General features: G+C 35.1%; 2 protein-coding genes across 4 annotated transcripts in view; both read right to left on the reverse strand.

Annotated features, from left to right (window-relative positions):
• The window catches only part of Dll (homeotic protein distal-less), a 97,201-nt gene that overhangs the window by 25,077 nt on the left and 45,822 nt on the right, over positions 1 to 26,302 (reverse strand). The window lies entirely within an intron of this gene.
• Positions 6,352 to 8,459, reverse strand: LOC146724707 (uncharacterized). Its single transcript, XM_085490256.1, has 2 exons — positions 7,238 to 8,459; positions 6,352 to 7,134 (listed from the first exon to the last, which is right to left on the reverse strand). Exons 1-2 carry the CDS (start codon positions 8,307 to 8,309, stop codon positions 6,584 to 6,586), a joined length of 1,623 nt encoding a protein of 540 aa, XP_085346382.1. The 5' UTR covers positions 8,310 to 8,459; the 3' UTR covers positions 6,352 to 6,583.

The following is a 26,302-nucleotide window of genomic DNA, read 5'->3' on the forward strand; positions in this document are numbered from 1 at the left end:
CCGAAGTACTCTTCGGCGCGTAGCGGGTACATGCAATTTTCGAGCGGGTTCTGCCAGCTGGATGTTGGGGAAAGAAAGAGGCGACGACGATGACGAGAGGGAGTGATGCGCAAGGGGGGCTAAGGGGGGAGAGGAGAGCGTAATTTTACCCCGGTTGCCGGTAATTTCACGCTTTTACTCGGGCAGGTTAGCAAGGCGCAGCTCGTTCTCGTGGAAAATGTCGTACCCATTCGCGAGTTCTTCTTCTGCTCCTCCTCCTTCCTCGACTCTCCCTAGGCTTTAAAGGCCTGCTAGTTCACGAAAACGCAGACGGTACCGATAGATAGTTACGGGACATGAGTTTCTCGCTCGCTCGGGATTTTATCATCCCTAGAAATCTTAAGGTGTTGTATACACACGCACTCACGTGAGTGAGTGCGTGCGAGCGCGAAACTTATCATCGGTCTAGATTCGCGATTGTTCATTTATTAGTAAATTAGCGTTGTGATTTATCACGTGAATACGAGCTCCCGACGATTGAGCAATCCTATTTTTAAACATTAGCTGCTAAAGAGAGATGCGAGTGCTAAACAAAGAGATTATCGTGACTGTAATAATTATGATGATCCGTGAGAGATTAGTATGTTTTTTTTATTTGGCATTATCATTCCTAGAAATGTTTTTACTTTGCTTTATCATCCCTAGAAATCTTAAGTTGTTGTATACATACGCACTCGCGCACTCATGTGAGTGCACGAGTGCGTGCGAGCACGAAACTTATCGCCGGTCTAGATTTGCGACTATTCACTTATTAGTGAATTAGCGTTTGTTTGATTTATCATTTGAACTCGAGCTTCCGAGGATTAAGCAATCTTATTTTTAAACATTAGCTGCTGAAGGGAGATGCGAGTGCTAAACAAAGAGATTATCGTGACTGTCATAATTATGATGACCCGTGAGAGGCCAGTATGTTTTTTTTATTTGGCATTATCATTCCTAGAAATGTTTTTACTTTGCTTTATCATCCCTAGAAATCTTAAGTTGTTGTATACATACGCACTCGCGCACTCATGTGAGTGCATGAGTGCGTGCGAGCACGAAACTTATCGCCGGTCTAGATTTGCGACTATTCACTTATTAGTGAATTAGCGTTTGTTTGATTTATCATTTGAACTCGAACTCCCAAGGATTAAGCAATCTTATTTTTAAACATTAGCGGCTGAAGTGGGATGCGAGCGCTAAACGAGAGGGTTATCGCGACTGTCATAATTATGATGACCCGTGAGAGGCCGGCATGTTTTTTTTACTTTGCATTTAATTTGAATTGTAAACGAGAGAGGCGACAAAATTTTTCTGACTCCGATTTTGATCACAGATGATATTAAAGATCTCTTGGAGAGAGATCCCGTGTTGAAAGGGACGTATCTAAATACTTGCACTTATTAATACGCATATTCATCGCAGATTATTACACGAGAACATTATACGGGAATCGCTGTAATCGCCTCATTCTAAATTCCGCCTTTTTTCTTTCTTTCTCTCTCTTCCCCTCGGTTAAATATTCCCCCTATATAAATAACATTGCGAAGATAATTAAAACTGGTTTTATTACTTATGCATACATAAATTCCACGCTTTGCGCGCTTTTGTTTTTGTTTCGCGAAAGAGGAAGCTTCTTACAAAATCACACCAATCATTATAAAGCTAATTTGTATATTTACTCGCGTACGATTATCGCTGAGAAAGAGAAGGTATAGATATTTAAATTCTCTATTATCGTTAGATTGCTATTAATATTGCCTCCTCGAGGCACGAGAATGCTAGTTTGTTATTAAGAGATAGTATCGAAGTAGCTAGTCTTTTCCCGGAAAGAAAAAAACGTTAGATCTCTACTGAATAATAATAATAATCTTGTTTGCAAATCATTATAAGGCTAAATATTAATTATCGTAAGGTTACACACGCATACTTTCGATATATATCGAGTATAGCAAAAAGATATCAATACTTTTTTTTTCATCTGCGACATTTGCGCTATTCGATATCGATATTCTAATTAAAACGAAGCATCCAGTAGCGCGAAAAGATTCGCGCGAGGGAGGAGAGATTTCAGGATCAGCTGTTCGCTGCTTAGGGGCTCGACTAGAAGAAGCGATTGTTCGTAAGGAGCACCACGATCGTTGATAAGCGTAGATGCGTCCCGAGGAGTAGGCGTAATAAATTGTTTGCTGATTCTATTGAGCCTACACGAGATGGTAACAATGGCCCAAGAAAGAGAGAGAAGGAAAGAAGGGAATGAACAATCGCTCGAGAGGCGCCAGACCGATTGTCGTTCCCTTCTTTCCTTACCAAAGCGAATTTGAATATCTTCTTTTAATTATAATAATAATAAATTGCCTTTGTTTTAATCTTGTTCTCCGCTCCAGCGATTTCAATTGAAGTTTCATTGTGCAATCTAGAACCGGGTAACTTTGAATAATTTTTTTTTTTTTTTAGGTATCTTTGAAGTGATGAATGTTGTATCAATCAAATATCGATCTTAGTATGCAACATATCTTAGAAGATTAATTTATTTCGCGGCACGTAAAGTAACTTTCACCGAGAGATCAGCGCGTTTCGATTTTATACTTCGTGCAACTTTGTTCCGTACATACGTCGATAACGCACTGTAATGACGGTTACATATCCCGTGACTAATTTCCCAAGCAATCAGCTGCATCGGAGATTGTGAAAGAAAAACTGGATTTTTTATACTTGTTATAAACAGGATATGAAAATATGTACGTTCGGATTTCAACATGACGAATCTTTTTACTCCGTCTATGTCAATTATGTTTATATGGAGCGGCAGCGGTTTCCTTGATTTAGTTTTTCTATCTCGTCATTTTTTTTTACCTCAGCAATTGATCTTTGACGGTGATACGTGCAAGAGCGAAACCTCAAAGATGTGAATGTATGTAAAACGATAACAGATGTTTTATCCTTCTTATACTTTACGAACATTTTTCTTGCGTCTCGATCGTCGATGCTTTCCACATCGCAAATCATAAAGTTGTATCCCATAAAGATTTTACGACACGAACTATTAACAGGATATTACTTTTCACTTCATTTTAAATTGGGTTTTATAATAAATTAAATTTACGAAACGTTATATCGAGAGAGACATTTAGTATTAGATATAAAAGCTTCACATGTATGTATATAGTTTAGTGGAATATTTATAATTAAACTTTATTGTAAAGAATTTTAATAGAACAGTAATGTGTGTGCAAGTTAAAAATATTACAAAATATTAAAAATTAATTTTATAATGCTTGGATTCTTCTTCTCCCGAAAGATAGGCAATCAGCATCGATCAATGAGAAGTGTTAAAATCATCAAACACATGTTTTATTAATCTTGCACGCTCATCGTGCGATTATAATGCATAACAATTGAGTTAATTATTCACGCGAGGAAATCCCGGTTTGAAAAAATGTTTTTCCGCGAAAACCGATTAGAAATCGTGATTTGTGCCGTGTCTTTCATCATCCGCAAACATCTTTTGATCGTTCGTTATATCATGCTTTTTATATCTCACAAATGAATCATTAATAAGTATCAAAAGAACAGTATATACAGAGTGTCTTATTTTGCCCAATTGTCTCAGGATGATATATCAAAAAAATGTGGAAAATACGGAAAAATGTTTTATACAAAAGTTGTAAGATTTCGTTTTCTTCGTTATATTATTCTAGATAAAGGCATTTTTGAGATTTCAAAGTCACATTATTACTATTTTAAATAAAATTATCATAATTTTCTCATTTATTTTCGATAAATCTATTCCACGTACAATAATATTTGTACAAAAAAATCAGTGCAAAAACTCTTGTGATTAAAAAAAATTGCAATGTGCAACTGCATACTTTTTTTTACAAAATAATGTTTTTGTTTACTTTACTTTATGCAGAAAATTATTAAGTTAAAATTCTCAAAAAATAAGTGTATTATGAGATAATTCATATTTTTTTGTCAAAATGTGCTAAAATAAATCACAAATATGTCGTAAATTATTTATTGTTCAATTATTCAATTCTAATAATTTCTTACGCTAAATATGTAAGAAAATTATAGTGGTTTCGTTTAAAAAAATAGTGACGACTTCGAAATCTTAAAAATATCTCCGCCTCGAATGAAGACGAGACATCTCCCTCTCGAAATCTGACACATTTTTCCGTATCTGTCATATTTCTCTCGACATATTTATCCGGGGCAATTAAAATGGGACACGTTGTAAATACACATAATATTCGACTGTGATGTTTTCAGAAGGCTAGGCGAGTATCTCCGTCATCTCGCGTCTCACGTGAGACTATTGTCTCGCGTTTTCGCGGCAAGGTAAGGTGGTTGCGCAACGCACACACGAAGAACGAAGGGAAGCGGAGATGATATCGCGAGCATATCGTGATTCCGACCTAGGTATGACTAAGCAACCCGCGCGTTTAGACACAACGTGTCCCATCGCCCACTTAATCTTCGAAACGTAATGCCTTTTTAACGATCAGCCTGCATTCGTGGTTGAATATCAGCTGATCTTTGCGCGAAATTAATTTCTAACCTTCCGATCTCGATTATAACTTTCTTTTTTTTTTTTTTTTTTTTTTTTTAATAAAAAATGCGTATTGTATTTCCGAATATCCTGAATTTTTGCGGCTGAAGAATTTCATCGCAATTCTCCGGTGCAGGCTGTCACGCGAACTGATTTTTCGGCGAACGTGAGAATTTGATTTATGGATGTCCCATAGAAATGTCGCGCATAAATCATCCGTGAGCGAGGAAAAGTGGAACGCGAACCTTCCGACGACCGGTGAGAGTCGATTTGAAATTTCGTTGCTGTAAAAATTCGATTGTTCCGGGATTCTCGATCGGTGCACCGAGTGTTTGATTTATTTAATAAACCTTCCGTGACGAAGAAAGTCGTTTATCGATTAAATATGGTAATTACGATAGCTCGACAATGTGTTCCATTCACATTTATATAGTTAGAATTGTTATAATCGCGAATATTTTTACATATTTAAAATGTATATAATTTATACAATAAATGCTCTTCAGCCATAGAAGGATTAATAAATTATTTTTTATTTACTTATCTTAAAAAGCAAGTAATCTCGGTTCTCACTGCTTGAAATTCTGCACAAACGTGTTTGTCTTACCTGTAACAAAAAAGAAAAAACATTCTTTAGTTATTACGCATCAGGCACTTAATATATTATATATATTTTTTTTCTAAAAATCACACAAATCGAGTTCAATTTATTTCGTTTAAAGAGATAGTAGGCCGGTACAGTTATAAGGCTTAATCGGAAAATTGGTCTGCTTAAAGCTCGCCACGCATGACGCGTGAGTACATTTTAATTACCACTTCGTGTACAGCGCGAACGGTCCCGGTGCCTTATTAAATGTTGGGCTCTTAAAGGCACTCGCACAAGATAATACGCTATGCGACCTTAGGAAGCTCGACGATTGTTTTCCCGGCGCCTTTAAGGCGCATGCTCATTAATCTCGATCGGTGGTGAGTCAGCCTCTGCGAAGAACTTTCATCGAAGAGCGTGGGCCTTCCTAAGAAGATCTATCAACCGATCTATTCTTCACCGTGCGATATTTCGCTAACTCGCGAGTCATCGGTGTCACCCATACATGGCCACGTCACAGCGAGTATACTTATTCCAATCGTAATTCTCGACCTCGTATTATGCGATCAACGATCTTTATAATATATGTGATTAAATAAAGAAGATTAAAGAAACGATCTCCCGAGGATTTTTTTTTGTATTCGAACTTTATACGTTATTTCGCAAATATGTCCTAAATTTACTGGATTTGTTAGTGGTAGATTCTTATTGGAATTATTTGGAAACGATTTTTCCTTAATGAAAATGTCAAAGCACTAGGAATTTTCGAGTTATAAGCGGTATTGTGCTTGGATGATTTTAAAATTATCTAGCTAAAGATGAGATGTAAATTTATCTTACAAGGGACATGTCACAACTGTCCGGAACCGAGTTGATTCTCCTTGAAATATGTTGTTAAATACACAAATCTAAAAGACACGTATTTTTTTATACGTGCGCAATTTGAGTTTTAAGGGGTGAAACACCCCTTTAAAGAATAACGGTATTTTTCTTTAGGATCAAATATCTGCTAAACTATAAGAGATATAAAGAAAAAACGTACAACAAATTTTAATGGCTTGAAGAGTACTTTAAAGTTATATGAACAAAAATTTTTTTTTTTTTTTTTTTTTTTAAAAAACCCTCACCACCTAATTTTTTTTTTCAAAATTAAAAATTTTGTTTTACCTAATTTAAAGCTTAATTTTTTTCCAAATTCAACCATGTGTAATAAAGTTATGTTACGAAATATCATTTTCGAAAATTAATTATAAACGCTCCCGTATATACTCTCATCCGTGCTATGTGCGTAAGTAATTACCGTCGAACAATAAAATATATAAAAAATGTTTTTGTATAATTCTTATTTATGTTTTCTATGTATTTATAACTGTGTATTGTGTATATTTAGATTTTTTTAAAAATGTATTTGCATTTTATATTATTCACTCATTATACACATTACAATAATGATATTCGACAAAAAAATGTTTCAAACATAATGACTTCTTGCACCAAGAACATCTTACTACAGCTATATTATTGCAACCTTCGATATCACATTTTGTTAAAGTTTCGTCTAAACTAAAGTGTACTGGATTTTCGAATTCGTCTGGTCTTTCATTCGTATAACCACTTTTAAACCACGAATATTTAAATAAGTTTTGATATCGTGGGGATGACAATTGATTATGTATCAAAGATTGCAATTTTATTATATTATTTCGTTCATGTAAGTTTATATTACTTTCCAACAGTAAAACCGCATCTGAAAATCTTTTAGCAAAATTTTTCCAAATTCTGAATCCATAAACATCTAATGGTTGTATTTTCCCTGTAGTTCCTTTCGGTATTATCATAGTAGTAATATGTGTTCCAGGAGGTGTTAAATCCGAAATCATATTGGGGCAATGTCCAGTCCATGAATCGATAAGAAGAACGCTATTAGGACCAATGTTTGCGAAATAAGCTTCTTCTAACCACATTTTAAAATGATCTGTACAAAATATAAATGTTAATTTAATAGTTTTTTTATGACTCTTATTAAATTGTTAAATAAAATAAGGTTGTTAAAAAAAGTAATTATAAAAGGAAAATACCTGATGTCATTTTACCAGATTTCGATGCTTTTACAATAACATTTTCTGCTTTAAATAAATTTTCTTGTACTCTTGGTCCAAATTTACCATTAGCTTCTTTTAATACAATAAATAAAGGGGACAACAAATTGCCATTACAGGATATTATTGGTTGTATCGTATATGAATGGGTTGTTGATGATATGGATTGCACGACACGTTCTACTTTCTTTTCTCCCTGGTTAGACAATGATCTTCCAGAGTGAAGTTCCAATTGGAAACCACTTTGATCTGAATTGTAAATATTTTCAGATCCAAACTGTTCAATAAGAGGTTTTACTGTTTCCAGAAAATCATCAGCTGATTTTTGCAAATCAGCAGAATCTTCTAATGTTCTTCTAGTGACAAACTTCGTAACTTTTCTTGAAACAATTCGGTGAGACTTCTTAAATCTTGCTATCCAACTGTGAGATGCTTTAAATATAGGATTTAAATTTCCTATTTCTTCTTGAGCTTGTAAAGCCCATCTTTTTAAATCAATATCATGAACCATGAATCCTGATTCGACAGCTGCAGTAAATTTATCATGTGTAAATTTGGAGATGTAAGATAATTTTTCTGTACGACTTCCACCTGATTGTATTTGTTCTTCCCATCGCCTTAACTGACGTTCAGATGAAACTCTTCTAAATTTATTTTGTACTACTCTTAGAGGACGATTCCTTTTTCTGTCATTACTGTTTTCATCAGTGTCCCGAAATCGCCAATACTCAACAGCTCGTCTTTTATAAGAACTATCAAAATTTGTATCATCATTTGAACAATGAGGATGAGAATTTAAACTATCTTCATGCCATGCTTCTTCGTCATCTTCAATTATTTCAAAACTATGTAATTTATAAGGTTCTTCATAATCGAGATATATTTCTTCCGTTACTTCCACCCCATTATAATGAAAAACGCTATCCAGTAATATTTTTTTAATGTTTTCCTTTAATTCCACTTCTGCTTCAGTTACTGGCGTTTCTGTTAAATATATTGAATTTATTGACACCAATAAAAGTCTAACAACGTTAAGCGGATTGATAATCATATTCAAAGATGTTATATTTTGCTTTCTATTGCAATAAAAGAACAGTTTACACAGATATTATTACAACGAAAAGACTACACCGACTGTGAGAATTATGCTGCTACATGAACAATTTATATTAACTTATCAGAAATACGTCATCACATAATCTTATTTTATTATTTATTTTAACGTATTAAAGATTTTATTGTAAAAATTATAACTTATCTGGAACACGTACACATAATCTTATCTTATGATTCATTTAACGTAAGATATAAAATTTGTTTATGCCAAATATTGCGACATTGGTATTCGCAAGATTCAATTAAAAAATAATTTTATTATAAAATATAATTGTTTTTAATTTTTATAGAAGAAATTAAATATTAAAGAAATAATAAGAAAGCAGGGGGTATATTTAAAAAATTCTTATTAATTATATTTAAAAATTTTTTTTTAAATCTAAATATACACAATACGCAGTTATAAATACATAGAAAACATAAATAAGAATTATACAAAAACATTTTTTATATATTTTATTGTTCGACGGTAATTACTTACGCACATAGCACGGATGAGCGTATATACGGGAGCGTTTATAATTAATTTTCGAAAATGATATTTCGTAACATAACTTTATTACACATGGTTGAATTTGGAAAAAAATAAGCTTTAAATTAGGTAAAACAAAATTTTTAATTTTGAAAAAAAAAATTAGGTGGTGAGGGTTTTTTAAAAAAAAAAAAAAAAAAAAAAATTTTTGTTCATATAACTTTAAAGTACTCTTCAAGCCATTAAAATTTGTTGTACGTTTTTTCTTTATATCTCTTATAGTTTAGCAGATATTTGATCCTAAAGAAAAATACCGTTATTCTTTAAAGGGGTGTTTCACCCCTTAAAACTCAAATTGCGCACGTATAAAAAAATACGTGTCTTTTAGATTTGTGTATTTAACAACATATTTCAAGGAGAATCAAATCGGTTCCGGACAGTTGTGACATGTCCCTTGTTAGATGAGATAAAGGTAATTTTAAATTTAAATATATCTAGAGATAAAAGATTAAGTTATATAGCGATTCGTCTAGGTAACTTCCAGATAATATTACTTTTTAAATCGCTTATAAACATGTAGTTATGAAAAATGTAAATTTAAAAAATATATATTCATACTTTTATTTATAAGTTTTTCGTTTACTATTTAAGCATTTTTACATGCTATGACTCTAAAGCAAACTATCTGAACATTATTCTAGATAATTTAGTAAAGATATCTTTACTAAATAACATTTTTTTTCATCTAGAAGATCATCTATATAATTTTATTTAAATAAGAGCAGACCTGGTTATGGGCAAAATAAAAATAAAGAGTTTCTTTACAAACTAATTATATCTTTCAGTTAATTTTAAGTCAAATTTAATGTAATAGAATTTCAATTAACTTAGTTATACAAAGACATATGTTGGCAAAAATTGGGAGCTTCCAAAAGATGATGATCTCTTGAGGAAAAATCTTCAAATAGAAATCTCCCGCATATTAACAGGTGATTCAATAAGTCCGGAACACGCTGTGTAGATAAATAACGAGTTAAAGGCTAGACGGGGGAAATTCGCGTGCGTCGTTAGAAATCTTCATTAATCAGAGACCAATTAATCGCGACGCGGGAGCCTTCCAGAAGGAGCGGCATGTGACCGCCATGAGGGGAAAGCCGTTACAAGGTGGAGGTTGGGAAACGGTTAATAGGACAAATTACGCTAATAAAAGGTAACAACGCCAGCCGTTTTCACGGTAGAATAACAATGCCGCAGGTCCATTTGAATATTTCCCTAATGCCGCCGGTCTGGCATGGCGGGACGGACATGCGCGCGCTTTTTCGTACACGCATCAATGCCCTCGTAGGTCCGTTCGTCGTCTGTCGTCTGTCCGGAAGGGTAGGCCCTCGAAACTATTTCAAAACGCAGTTAGCCCTAGAGGGAGGCGGCCGGCATGCCGGCATTAAATTCGTTCTGCCGTCCTGATCAGCAGCCGCGCAGAATTTATTGTTCCTTCTTGACGCATTTTTATCGCTGTCATTTTTCCGCCCTCGTTCCTGCACCGTAACTTTAACACGTTACGCTCCTCTGACTGTTATTTCCAAATTTACGACGGCTTCAAATTTTGTCTATTTTTTCTGTGTGTTTCACGTCTGTTATTTTATTTATTAGCTTTCTAAAGACTTTATTTGTCGATTTATAAATTTAGTGTTATTTTATATCTAATTTCTTTTAATGGATTAAATTAAAATTGCATGACTGGAATACTATAAAAAAGAAAACTTTTTCGCCGCGTACCATATTTTTGGTCACAGAGGGAAGCGCTTCGGTCCTGGTATTGGACGGGGATCGATAGCTGACGAGTAATGGTCGGTCGAGGGGATTCCCCGAATACGAGGCTGCGCTGAAAGCTTAATTTTACCGTGACACGGGAGTATCGGGTGCCGGCCAATCGGAGCGTGGAGCAATGACGTGGTAGAAAAAAAGAGGACACGACCAATGAAGCTGTACGATCGTTGGGAAGCAGCCAGTCGATAGGCCGTAGCTTTCATGCTTTTTAACACTCGAAAATTCTCCGTAAATCGAGAGCGCGCGAATCATCTGTCAAAGACAGATTTCACATTTATAGACATTCTTATGCTCTGCAAAATGCACTTTTAATATATTTCACAATATATATTATTATTTTGTCTCTTCAATCATTAATCTTTAATGATGAATTTTTACGGATATTATTTCACAACCTGTGTTTGACGTTTCGAAGCTTTTGACAATCAGCTGTTCGCGTTCTCCATTTTTTCGCGCGAAACATGATTACCATATATGACTTATTATAATGGATATTTTTTCATGACATATATGGTAATCATGTTTTGCGCGAAAAAACATGGAGAACGCGAACAGCTGATTGTCAAAAGCTTCGAAACGTCAAAAACAGGTTGTGAAATAATATCCGTAAAAATTCATTATTAAAGATTAATAATAGGCATTTCTTTTCATGATATATATATATATATATATATATATATATATATCAAGAAAAGAAATGCCTATTACAATAAATCATATAACCGTGTTTCGCGCGAAAGAAATGGAGAACGCAAACAGCTGATTGTCAAAAGCTTCGAAACGTCAAACACAGGTTGTGAATTGATATCCGTAAAAATTTATCATTAAAGATTAATAATAGGCATTTCTTTTCATGATATATATAAACCGTGTTTCGCGCGAAAGAAATGGAGAACGCAAACAGCTGATTGTCAAAAGCTTCGAAATGTCAAACACAGGTTGTGAAATAATATCCGTAAAAAAAAAATATATATATATATATATATATCCTAATTTCTATTTACATATCCTAATCTTCTCTTTTGATGCATTTTAGAAAATTAGATACATAAGTGGAGCACACGTAGCAGGATGACATTTGCGTTGTCAGTTGACCGCGGGTTAAACACGCAATTTCCAAGCCCGCGGTCGTTAATTCAACGCGGATATACGCAGGGAACGAGGCTCGTTTCAGGCCACTTTTCACGAGCCGCGCCCGCGGACAGCCTGCTACTACTATATACCAGCGATCAGCTGTCTTCCTCCTCCGGCGTAGCTTACGAGCTGCCGGGAACGGGGCGGTGCTGCGCGTGTTCGAGTTCGTGTACAGAGGAGAGAAACTATAAAGTTTGTCCCCGTTGTACGTAACTTGCCGGCCTCGGCAACGAGCGCGGTAAAGGCACCCTAGATTTCCATACCGCGGTTGTGAAAACGTTAAATCGTGACACGAAAAGTCGCGGCTCTCTGCCTCTTTTCGCAATCTTTCGCATGTTTTTTTTTCCCTTTTGTTTCTCATCCAATTTCCTCTCGAAGTGACTTTTACGCCTCTCACTGCGTGATAATATGATGTCTCGAAATATGTCTTTTCTTAATTTTTCCTCTAATATTTTTTTCATGCGATTAATATTTGAAAAAATACTTATGTATATTACTTTCTATATATAAATATAGATACGATATTATAAGGCTTGTAATAATTTTTGCAACATTTTATGTTATTCTTATAATTCTTATAATTCTATTTGAAGCACTAGAATGATAGTATATACATATGTGCGAGCTTCATAATTGAAAAAGCTACTTTCTCGACATATTTCCTATACTCTTGTACTTATTAATTATCAACGTCTCGACCCCGAGCGATCGATACCTATAATAAACAAAGCGATATGCTTATCAGGGTGATGATCGATTACTGAACTATTCCTATCTTTAATCATTCCTATTGACACGGCAATCGAGGTAAACTACCGAGGTATCGTCGAACGTCAAAGAGGTAAGAGGCGCAAAGCGAAAATTATACGCTTGTCATCGACGCCGCCGTTTGGAAAATACAATGCAAGAGTCGTGATAAATAACTGTCTTACGACACTACTGGAAGTGGTATCAGGAGCACGTAAATGCTGCACATACATATACACATGCATACATATATATATATATGCAACGGTGATCCGGTATATTACGCCTAGCGGCTTCAGAGATTGCAGAGAGCGGAGTTCTTTGCTCATGCTCGCGATCCCTGCCCTTTCCTTTTGCTTCTCGCCTCGCCTTTCTTATTTCGAATCGTTTTACCGAAGCACTCCTATTTCCTTTTCCGCGCTTTTTGCCCGCTTTTCATCCGCGCGCGCGTTTCGCCACCGATAAACGCACGCCAAAGTATTTATTACACTTAAACGATCGCACACAATTTTCCACGCATTCCATTGAATATTTTTTTATCCTTTTTGCTCGATCTAAAATTTAAAAAAAAAAAATTTTTTTTAAATCGCCACATGATGAATAGTCCCAGAAAAATAAGCTCGCGATCAGCTGATGCAGGAACCCGTTTCTTCGCGATATCAATGAATGCAGCCTGCGACGCCGACAGATTTCACGATTCTAATCGATAGATCTGCAAACGAGGCGGCCTCATTAGCAGCCGGTTGCCCTTACGACTCCGATAATTATCCGCAACCGGTCGACTCGGCGCACGATGATCCGCCGTAATACCGTAAAACGATGCGGAAGAAAAATTTATTTTTTCCGCATCCGACGTGCTCGTCAACGTGGGAATCTCGCCTCGCAGTCGTTAACGCGCGATCGTTAACCGGCCGGGATTTTTAATCTAAAAGGGCGGCGGAATTATATATATATACTCTAAGCGGCCCAAGTCGTTTAGAAGATCCTACCATTACGATCCGTAAACATCGGCAGCTCGTTAATTCTTAATTTATGAACTGCGAACTGGGATGACACCCGTCGCGCGATTTGTTCCGGCTCGTGGTAAATTTATGAGTTGCGTAATTATCGCCTTAATGGAATTCCGCGCGCGGTGAGCATTTCGCATTTTAACGCCGAGAACGGACGGAAAATTACTAGGATGCATCTCCATCCTTCCGGTCGTATTCATTTTTGTTCTTTCATGGAGCCTCCTCCTGATATTTAATTATTAACATATACTACATATATAAATCATTATCGTCGTATTTTATTTTGCATATAAACCATCAATGTATTATTTTATTATTGTAATAATATATGGTATATTCCGAGTTCTTCATCGAGTTCAACGTGTTATTAGATGGTGCATTTTAGTGCAGAAAGAAAGAGAGAATCAAATCCAAATTTTAAATACTCTATCTAGAAAAAAAAGGATAGCGTAAATTCTCGATATATAATATCCGCTCAAACGCAAACAGGATATAATCATAAAGATTCTACGCGCTATGAAGTCTAACGAGTTGGAGCAAGTCGCGAGAAAGAGAGGAAGGGAAGCGACCTGTTACGTGGAGTTTGTATCAAGATCCGAGGCGACTAGAACACGCAAGAATAACTCGACGTTAAGGAGAATCGCAGCTTCTGGACGTAAAATGGTATCTGCGAAAGATTGACAGATGATTCAACTAAATTCAATTGAATTTCTATATTTGGTTTGTGTCTAAATTTTCATCAAGAGTGTAAAATTGCAAATCATCATTGCTATTATTTCTCTAAACTTGTACAGTAGGATATCAAGTCGCAGGGTCATTTTGACCCCTATACGGGTTAAGGGGATTCTAAACGTCCTTGAGAAGTCTGTTGTTTTTTCCTGTTTTATCGACAAAATGTGAGGTTAGATAAACTATAAATCTATACACACATGAAAATGTAGGATGAATTATTCTCGTTTACTAGGCTTCCAAATTGATATTTAAACATTCACTTATATTCCTTTATCCAATACCAAATCCGGTCTGGTCTAATTTCAGGTAAAAAACAATCCGTATAGCCAATAAATAGATTTATAGTTTATCTAACCTCACATTTTGTCGATAAAACAGGAAAAAACAACAGAGAGCGGTTCTCAAGAGCGTTTAGGATCCCTTTAAACATATTTCTAGCCTACTGAAAAGTTCTGGCGATGGCGATGACTGGAAAACGCGCCGTTGCGCTACGTGGGCCTCGACATGAAAGTAAGATAGCGATCCGACAACTTTAATTAACTTTGACATTGCCGCTGTAATTACGAGCGTCATTAAAAGCAGGGGCATTGTAATTGAGTTAAGAAAAGCGATTTGTACCGGGGAAAGAGTCTTGGCTAATCCTAGTCTTCTGAGATTGCTCGCTTTATTTCGCGTCTTCCGGAAAGTTTGGTCAAACTTCTTAAACTGCCGTAGAATTCATGTCAAAGTTATAAGAATGTATGATACATTGGGTATACAAGGTGTAACTAAAAAATAGAGCGCACCATCAGATTTCCTGGTCAATTTGGGGACGATTTTTCTTCAGCGAAGATGTCGAGGGAGATTTTTTGCATGTTTCAAATTTTTGTCACCACATATCTTTGAAATTAAGTCTTGAATTAAAATTCTATTAAAAAGTAAACTCCATCTAAAATTAATTGAAGAATGTAGTTTAACTCTACAAAGTTTAGTTTGCGAGAAACTCTTCTTTTCGAATCATAACTTGAACATTACTGATATTTTGACATTTTCACCGAGGAAAAATCATCTCCAAATTGACCAGAAATTTGGATAGTGTGATTCATATTTTTTTTAGATATACAGGGTGTTCCAGAACTATCATCTGTCAATGACAGATTCCTGGTATCATTTAGAGACGATTTTTCCAAAATACCAAGAAAGCCATCATTTTTTGCATATTCTCAATTTTTTCCATCATATATCTATTGTAACTATAAGTTCTAAATTAATTAAATATATTTGAAACGATATATGAAATTCTGAACTTAACTGAACAAGGTTGTTTTATTAATATTTTATTTCCACCAGGCTTATAGTTTGAGAAAAACCCTTTATTTTCAACCACTTGCAACTCGAAAATTAATGCTGCCTCGTCTCCAAATGACATCAGGAATCTGAACAAGTTTAACGGGATACTCTGTATACTACAATATTCCCACAAAATATCACTTCGTCCATCCGTATATAAAGTACTCTCGTCCACTATTTATGTTGTATTCAAGACTTAATTTCAAAGATATGTGGTGACAAAAATTTGAAAAACATGCAAAAATCTCCCTCGACATCTTCACTAAGAAAAAATCGTCTCCAAATTGACCAGGGAATCTGATGGTGCGCTCTATTTGTTAGTTACACCTTTGATTGAACATTTTTTAATCAAAAATTCCTGCCCATTTGCGCTCGTACATATTCGCCTGGAATCGTGCGCGGCGTAGGAAACGCGCATCCTTCAATGCAACGCTGCATCTTGATTTGCAGCGCATCGCCTCGTCCGACCCTCCGTAGCACCTTCAGCGTTACCCCGACAATCTGCCTCCGATCTCTCGCGGGGTCAAGAGGATTATTTTATGAATATGCATAGGGCCCCGCTACTCTCATACATATACATGGGCGAGTAATTCATAATGGTCCACCTCTCTCCCTCTGACGCGTCCGCATTAATATCTAGTTTACTCTCGCCCGGGCGTTCCTCCTCCAGATCCGCAGGGCGAGCGTTTTAAGTGGCTTGTCGACACTGTATGACAGAAACACGGTTACCGCGGGGCTGATGTAACGTCGTTTTCGGTGTAACGTTTCGCTTATGAATAGTTATCGCACGCGAAGACGAAGACGGATCTCACAAAGCGGGCCGCGCGGAATGCATATAAAACTCGATATAATATTGTATATATCAGCCGTGTTATTTTATTAGATTGTTGATAAGGTCAGGCTTCGCATATACCGTTTTTCAGGTTGCATGCTCCGACAGGAAATCACTCTTGTCGGCCGATATCATTTCGGGCGTATAATGAACGAAGAATGAAATAGACGAAGATGTGTGTGTCGGAAATGTGAATCTGAAAAGTATGGCTAAAGATTTATCGTACAATTAATCTAACCAATTTTTCTGTAATGTTATAGAAAAGTAATATTATAAATATATATATATTATATAAATATATTTATATAATATTACACAAAAATTGGTTAGATTAATTGTACGATAAATCTTTATATTCATAGACATATATATATATATGTCTATGAATATTATTGTAATAATATAATTTTATAATAGTGTAATTTTATGCAATAACATTATCGCACATCAATGTAGTTTATGGGAATAGATTTATCGCACTAATAAATAAATATTACGATATTTATCATACGTGAGCGGAACTTATTTGCAGAACGAAAAGCAAAGTTCCTTGATTTTACTTGGAAAATGCGATGCAAATTTTCTCTGACTGACGGAAATGGTACTAGTTATCTACATAATATTATCTCGATTTATACGCAATGTATAAAGTAAAATATAATTTTTGTAACGTTAGAATAATAATTACGAGCTCGAATATAATTAATCGTCTATTTAAAATTATTTAATATATCTATTTACAAAATTTTCTATTTCTATAAACTTATAAATTCTATAAATTTTGTATTAAATTTGAAATTTTTTAGAAGATTTTAGAGGATTATATTTAAAGAATTAGGTAAAAAGTTAATTTATAAAAAATTTTGTTCACCTGTTCAACAAATGGTTTTATAATTTAGATAATTTAAAATTCGCTCTGCTCAGTGATTAAAAATTAAATATATTGACTGTGTGCAAAGATAGCATAATCAACTGTTTTTAAATAAAAATTAGAATGAAGAAATTAATTGAATTAAAACTATTTCAAGTGTACAATTATAATTAAAATTTTAAGTTAAAATTCTCAAGTAGGTTTATGGGACGAGAAGACCCTATTGAATTGTATATAAATTTTGAAGTTATATATATATAAATAATTTTAATTTTATTAACAATAAAACTACTGATTTTTCAATAATTAAAGAAATAAGCACTATATAACGATACAGAGAGTACGGAAAGATTTAGTCGATCGCGATTAGAGCTAATCGAGAGATTAAACTCTGGTACTCATAATTAACCGAGGCGCGAGCTTCTCGGTACTTAGGCAAGTCCGATATTAATTTCAACATGGCCAAAGTACCCAATCATTTTCCGTGATACTTGGCCGCCTTCCTCCGTCATTTCGCGGATCCGGGGTTGGTAATCTCGCGCGTTACGCGGGGTGCGTTTCTGGTCCAGAAACCTTTTTACCACCGTCGTCTTTCATTACGGTAAGAAGAATCCATGTATATACGTTCTTGCGCTGAGTATGTATCGCGTAAACGAGTTCTCTTCTATATCCATCCGGGGTAAAATAAATAAACAACTTTGCGGTACTGCGCGCATACCGGGTGTTCACATCCGTGAAAACAGGCTTCGTAAATATGCACGTTTTATGCATCAATATCGTGTGCCCGTACTTCTCTCTCTCTCTCCTATCTGTCCCCTCTCTGTCTCCCTTTTTTTGCTCCCGTCTCGCCTCGTCCTGCTCTCTCGTATATGCGTTGTATACGGTGCAACACAGGCCGGAGGGTGGAGCGGGGCCATGTATAATTCAAGAGGCGCACGTAATTTTTAATGATAATAGAATCGATAGAGTCGGGAGTTCGATCTCATGCAAATAACGGCGGCAAATTCTTTTTTCTCTGGATTTTTTGACAGTTTTCCTGGAACGACCGCGCGATAAGTAACATCAATCATCGGGATATTTTTAATGATGATTTTCAATTTTTACTACGCACTTATTATTAAACGCGAGGTCTCCAATTATTAACTTACATCATTGCATCGATGTTTATGTTGCGGGATACATTTAATAAACTTAGAAAGGATAATATACAATTAGTATTAAAATATGCAATACAATTTTTAGCTATAAAAATTAATAACTTTATGTATTTAGCAAGTAAACATAATATATTCGACAAATGCAGAATGATAATAAAAACATAACAAATATTTAATTGCATTTAAAATAAAGAGTTTCATTCCGATATATTAATTGTACATCGAATGCAAAGTTTAAGTATCTTATTAGTATATAATGTAATATTTAAATAAAACTCACACAAAAATTAAATCTGCGATAATTCCACGATTATTAGAATAAATGTTGACAATTATTATGCAAAAAAGTGCATCATGTATAAAACAACATATGTTTTTTATATTAATCGTACATGAATTTATGCTTAATATATTCGTGAAATAACGTGTCATTTCGAGAATTAACAAGATACATCCGCACTGCATCCATTACCATTTTTGATTAAATGAAAGCGCAGCGTTTTGTAAGCGCGATTTTGCGAGATTCGAATTGTCATGTATGTACTCTATAATTGATACGATGCAAATAAGATGCACTCCGCGCCGTATGAATCGATATGATATTTTGATACGAGGCCTCGTTGCTCGCAGGGCGTTGTCTTGATGCGTGCAAGTTGTTTGGCTGAACACGCAACCGGTATGTATATATTTTCACGGAAATTTGCGAGGATGAAAAGTGCGGGCATCAGCCGGCGCCGCTGATGGAAAGCCGATAAAACTGCAGTTGCACATCCGCTGTGACACCGATCGGCCATCTATTGTCCGACTCGCCTCTAATTTCATAATAGAATTTAATTTAATTAATGTAATAGAATTAAAATTGCTGCGACATTTACATGTAGCAGCAACAAAATATAGTATATTGTGTATCAAGTGCGGAAAGTTGACTCGCCTTCGGCTCGTGCGTCCATCCCTCGCACTCGTGACCAATTGTCAACTTTCCGCACTTGATACACAATATACTATTGTATTACAAGTGCAGGCAAAGTCGCTTTCTGCGCGTTTTCTGTGCGCGAGGTGGCTGATCGCACGCCGCCATCTTGTGGCGGCACGGTGCGGGAATAGCCGTGTTCAAAGTCATTGTCCACGGCTGAAGCCGTGGGCAATGACTTTGAACGCGGTTCAGCCGTAGGCGATGGCTTTGAACGCGGCTTATTCACTCACCGCGTCGCCGCTAGATGGCGGCGTGGGAAATCGGCCGCTTTCCGCACAGAAAACACGCACACAAAGTGCCACTTTGCCTGCACGTGTAATACAAAATATATTATCGTTTCAACTGAAAAAAAATTAACGCAAATGGCCCTTTAGTACCCTTACAGCACACATATCCCGAAAACGTTCAAAGAACATCCTGAGGAATCTCTGAATATCTTTTGGATACGTTGTGCTATTAGGGTACCGATATCTTGTATGCGAAACTGTGTAATCGCGGCTTCTCGGCAGCTTCGTTAGAAATTTGCTGTCGCAATTTAAATTTCTTTCTTTTACTTCGCCTGGAAAACGAAGAAGACGAGGCGCAGGATGAGACTCTGGAACGTCAGCTGGATGGATCACAAAGTTTCATTCTCTCGCAGGGTGAGAGAGAGAGAAAGAGAGAGAGAGAGAGAGAGGAAATTATTTTCAAACGCGTCCTTGAGGAAGGGGGCATTTGTCCTCCCACCCGTAGACGGGCCCTTAATGGGTTTTTAGCCGAGACCGTAAAACGCATTAAAAGTTGTACCGATGACGAAGGAGGAGGTTCCTCCTTGCCAAAAATCAGGCTGTGCATCAAGACTCTCCCTGGTAAATTCGCGCAGCACAGTGGTACTTAACGCACTTGACTCGTCTGACGAGGAATCACAAATTTTCTCCCTATATTAATTGCCTTTTTGACCCAGGTTTTTGATATGACATGATACACTATTTTCGCAGACACCGCATCTATCCGTTCCACAAGTTATACTTGGACATTACAATACATATATGGTATAAACCTCTACATATTCTGCGACAAACATTCTGAATAAATGATGGATGGATTAAAAATCATATGTATCTAATAATGAATGAATCTGTCATGAAAAGAGTTCTTGAAGCACAAGAGTTATAAACTTGGATTTTACTACTGTTCGAGTAGTAATCGCATATGTGCAATCGACGTGAATAATATAAAATATTAATTTATGTTGTTAATTGAACATTTCCGAACTATAATTTCAATCATATGATTAATGAAAGTAGAAGATGTATAATTAATTGCAGAATAGACAGAGAGGCTGAAGCATGATTATTTACATTGATTATTGAGTCATTACAGTTGCGAATATAAAATCAATAAATAATGTAGAAATCTTATTTTAAGAGCTCAAAATACGATATACTATTTAAAAATTAAACAAGAAATGCGAATATAATCCAGAAAAAAATGGAAACAGCTCTCTCCAAGTGAAAAAAATTGTAGAACCTAATAAATAATCATTCAAAGGTAAAAATTGAGGATAATAGCGTGTGCTGATTTTGTATACAAAATAACGTCGGCACGAATTGAGAAACACTGGCAGGACCATTGTGGGCGTACCTTGGCACATCCCATATACCTATAGACATTATATACTGCTATTCGCTTTTCGTGCTTAGGCGCAGTCCTGCGGCCTCGCCAGTGCCCAAAACTGCCGCAGTAAGACGATACTAATTTTCTATTAGGACGTGAATGTGGCAAAAACTGCTGTTATTAGGTGATAAAAATATAGGAATATCGTCGCCGTTCGAACCGAAAACCATATGCGTTGTATCAGGTATTATACCCCTGTATCTCACTTCATAAATTCACGATTTTACTATATTCTTCTACCTCTTAGTTTTGTCTTAATTTTCTCGAGAAAAACGATCCTCGATTAATGTACAAGACATTTATATTTTCTCTTATTTATTTTATACGGAAAAGTTTTTATATAATGGCAGATTTCTGACGATTTTTCCTCCGCAAAAATGTCGAGGCACCAATAATATAATTTTCGAGTTATAAGGCTTTTTTGTAAACTATAAGCTTTATTGGAAATAAAATATTAACAAAACCATTCTTCAATTAATTTCATTTTTGCTAACAATAAGGAAAAATTATCGCCAAAAGATACCAGGAATTTGCTATTAAAAACTTTTCCGCCAGTTCTAAAACATCCTCTATATGTTTGTATTTTATTGTTAATAATAATTAATAATTTTATTGTTAATAATACACTATTTTAAAAAATTATGTCTTTTATTTGACTATTTGATTCTAAGTAAATAAGATATATCGGGTTTAAATTCATTCATCCCAGAAAGGGTTGCTTACGCATTAATCGTTCCCAAGAGGTACAGAGAAAAAGTTAGGAAACCAGTTGCCTATTTTGAAGCGAACCGACTATAACCACGAAGTCTCGGCGTATTGAGTCGTTAATGTGCAGTGTTATTTCTTAGCGTTATATTGGCAGCTCGTAATTAAGCTAGTGTATATTAAACGGCTCGTTAAACTCATATGCTTGCGATATGTCGAGTAGCAAAATTTTATTTTATTATTTTTTTGTCGAAAAATGTTGCGCGTAAAAAATGGTTCTTATCCTAGACACTTGACAGCTTGTCGGAAAAACAAATCATTCTATTATCAAAAAAATTACGAGAAACATGAAACGAGCAAATTTATCCAGGGCAACTTATCTGTAACATTATTTCTACAATTCTTTTTATTCCGCCTTATAAAAAACCTACAAACTCCATTATTTCCTCGATAATAGAAACTCTCTACTACAAGAGATGTTGTCGACGCCAAGCGATCAATTGAGGCTCGCATGCTACTTTCTAATAACACGATTGTCACGAGACAGATCGTCCCTTTTTCCTTTTTTTTGCCGTGGGATTTATAAGATTGATTTAATCGACACGTATGTACATGTATATCGGAACAAAACGAGAGACGTCGCTTTTACTCTCCGCCCGGTAAAAGTTCATATCCGGCCCGCGACTGGAGGATGAACGAGGAGGATGATGCATGCGCGAAGAAGTGCACACGATGAAGTACCGCAACCAAGTAGAAAAGGGAACTCGCGTGTACGCCCGGAGAACGTAGGCGTGCCGCCAAGTGTTTCGCCTCTCCAGAGAGGACCAGAGTGCGGCTTTCACCCAACGAAAGAGGAGCACGAGGAGCATCGCCCGGTTCCCGCATAATTTCCTGCAATGCTATCAGATCTCGGTCGCTCAGCTAAGGCGAACCCGAATTTCGCGTGTCCAAAAGTTATTTCGGCCGAGCTTGTTTTTGTATAATTTTTGATACCGCCGAACTATACAGGGTGTCCCAGAACTGGCGGAAAAGTTTTTAATGCCAGATTCCTGGTATCATTTGAAGACGATTTTTCCTCAGCAAAGATGTCGAGACACCAATAATTTTCGAATTATAAGCAGTTGACGATAAAGACTTTTTTGGAAACTAAGCTTTGTGGAAATAAAATATTAACAGAACTACATTCTTCAGTTAATTTTAGATAGAGTTTGTTTTAATAGAATTTTAATATAAGGCTCAGTTATAAAGATACATAATAATAAAAATTGGGAACATGCTAAAAATGATGTGGCCTTCCTCAACATTTTCACTAAGGAAAAATTGTCTCCAAATGATACCAGAAATCGATTTTTCCTCAGCGAAAATGTCGAGGGAGATCATGTTTTGCATGTTTCTAATTTTTGCCCTCGTGTATCTTTGAAATTAAGCCTTAAATTAAAATCCGATTAAATTAAATTCGATCTGAAATGAATCGAAGAATATGATTTTATTAATATTTTATTTCTCCAAGACTTAGTTTGCAAAAACCTTTTATTTTTAATTGTTTTTAAATAATCCCAAAAGTTTGCTATTAAGGGATGATCTGATAAGTCTGAGACATTCTTGTATAATTTTTGATACGACAAGTTATTATATATACATAGTGTTCCTGACTCACCTGGATCAGAGATTTTTAAGATTATTTGGAGACGATTTTTCCATAGCAAAAAGGGAGATCATCATCATTTTTTGCATGTTCCCAATTTTTGCTATCACGTATTTTTGCAACTAAGCTTTAAATTAAAAATCTATTAAATTAAATTCGACCTGAAAAAAATTTGCGAAAAATCTTTTATTTTCAATCCCATTTTTTTCCCAAATAATCCCAAGAATCTGTCATTAAGGGATGATCTGATAAGTCTGGGACATCCCGTATATGCCTCACAAAAGTGGATCGATAAAAATGAATGTAGGTTTATATTTCATAAATATCACCGATACATACGATTGGGGAAATAGTCGTCATTATCAGCGCAGATAAGGGGGCGTAATTTTATTTTCTCGCGGATAAAAAAATCGGTACATTTCAAATGGAAATGATGTGACCTGTGCACGTATAGGTTTGCGGCTTGGACGACGCCAAATCGATACTCTTCCGTCACTAAGGCCATGCTTTATTCAACGGACTTAACAAAAGATACACCTAGCAGTAAGATAATGCGAGTGCCTCTACAGTGATCAAAATAGAGCGCGCGTGTCCGCGAGAATCCCAGAGAGAGTCATTCCCGACTTAGCGAGACTCAATGATCTACAGACGGCCTAGGAGGTGGAAAAATGCGAACGATAACGAAACCTGTCAGAACCTACTATTTTTTTCTATTTTTTGCATATAATTTTTCCACCACGTTCCAACGCAAGTGCGCATTCGCACAAATCGCGCACACTTGGAACTTGAAATTCCTGTTTTCAACGCGGCGTGTGACTTAATAACGGCATTTATGTAGCTCTGCGCGCGACCCTGCATCAAGATTCTCCCGCTCCTGCCCTGATTTGTAATTATAACTATGATAAAAAAACAGACAGGTTCTATCATTCCATATATTATTCGATATAACACACATCTCAAATTGTTCTTTTTTAAATAATTTTCGACGTATCAATATATATTATTACTATTACACCATTATTATTATTATTATTATTATTATTATTATTATTATTATTATTATTATTATTATTATTATTACGTTTTAACGAGTTTGCTAAAAACATAATTCACGTTTATACCGGTTTTAGCACTGCGCCAAACCGTAACGGAAAAACTGGCGGTACGAATTATATAAAGCTACAGTTTCTCCTACAATTCCTCTCGCAGAAAGGGTGTAAATTGCATCGCAGTTGACTCGATACTGATCAAACGCGGTCCTATATAACGCGGATTAGTAGAGTATATATCAGCGCGATTGAGCGGCACTGATTCCAATCGATTCGCTTATATGTATAAATCAACGCGGCGTGTTATGGTATCCCGACACACATTAGGTTAGCAGTTTGTTTCCTTCGCACACCGAGACTAACCGGCAACACATTTTATTTTCACCGTCTGCCTTTGTTCATGCTAATGCAATGCAGTTTTACCAAAGTGAATTAACCTCGTATCCCCTTTGATAACTCAATTGCACTCTTATACATAGGCAAATATATGTTAGTATATACATATATATACAAGTAATTTTTATATTAGGTATCTTTATAATAATAAAGTGTGGAAAATTTTAATACGAATTGCTGCGCAAAGTAAAACGTTAAGTAATATTTCTCTATTAAATGTCTATATAGTCTTTTTTATTCAGCTGTATGTAAAACGAAATGTTGTATTGCATGTATTAATTAAATGTTAAGTTACTTTTGCGTTTTGTAATATACTGAAATGGCTCTCATAAATAATCTCAATAAGCGGAAAATTAGAGATTAATGGGTCGCTAATTTATTTAGTTTTACATAAAATAATTAATTATATATATATATATAAACAATAATTTTTTTAATCATTACATTAATCACAATGTCGCAAATTTTAATGCGCTATTGTGATCAATGAATAAGTCTATATCTTGTTGACGTTAAGTCAATTAATTAAAATCAACTATTTAATTAATTATTTGAGAAGTCTCTCGTCTCACTATAAAATTATTTCTATTATTGGAATAATTAATTTTAAATTATTCATTATATATAAACTGATAAAATTATATATGATTTTATCAATCACGATTGCAATGTTTTGATGGTATGCAATTATTTTTTTTTAGCATCTCATTAAAATATCGTAAATTTTAATGCGCATTTGCAATCAATGCATAAATCTTTCTTATTGACATTGAATCAACTAATTAAAAAATCAACCAACCATTAAATATATTTATAAGAAGTCAATCCCGTTCACTATAAAGTTCCTATTATTAGAATAATTAATTTGAAATAATTCATTATATATACACTGTTAAAATTATATGACTATATATCGCGGTTGAAATGTTTTGATGATTAAACACAATTGTTTTTTCATCACATTAAATTATGTGTTATTGTGATCAGCGAATAAATCTTATTGACATCGAATCAATTTATTAAAATGAACCAATTAATATCTTAAATATCTGAGAAGCTGATCTCATTTACTATTGTTTTTCTGAAACAATAGAAATAACTTCACCGTTTACGAGAATTTAGTATAAATATAGAGCGTAGAATATGAATTGCTAATCACATATATGTATAATTGCGCATATAGTAGTTAATGAACAAATACAGACGTAATTGGAAACCAAATGTGTGACTCACGATGCAGAGATTGCACATCCGACGGAACCAATCTGCGCTCCGATGAAAAATGATTCCCATTATTCAAGCATTATCATGCTAAATTTCACCGTCAGAAAACTTTATCCATTACTTTTGCGAGTTTTATAAAGTGCGTCTTTAAAATTACAAATGCGCTCTT

The sequence above is a fragment of the Nylanderia fulva genome, unplaced genomic scaffold (assembly GCF_048542155.1).
Source record: "Nylanderia fulva isolate GAGA-0341 unplaced genomic scaffold, ASM4854215v1 Scaffold12, whole genome shotgun sequence".
In the NCBI taxonomy this organism is placed as follows: domain Eukaryota; kingdom Metazoa; phylum Arthropoda; class Insecta; order Hymenoptera; family Formicidae; genus Nylanderia; species Nylanderia fulva.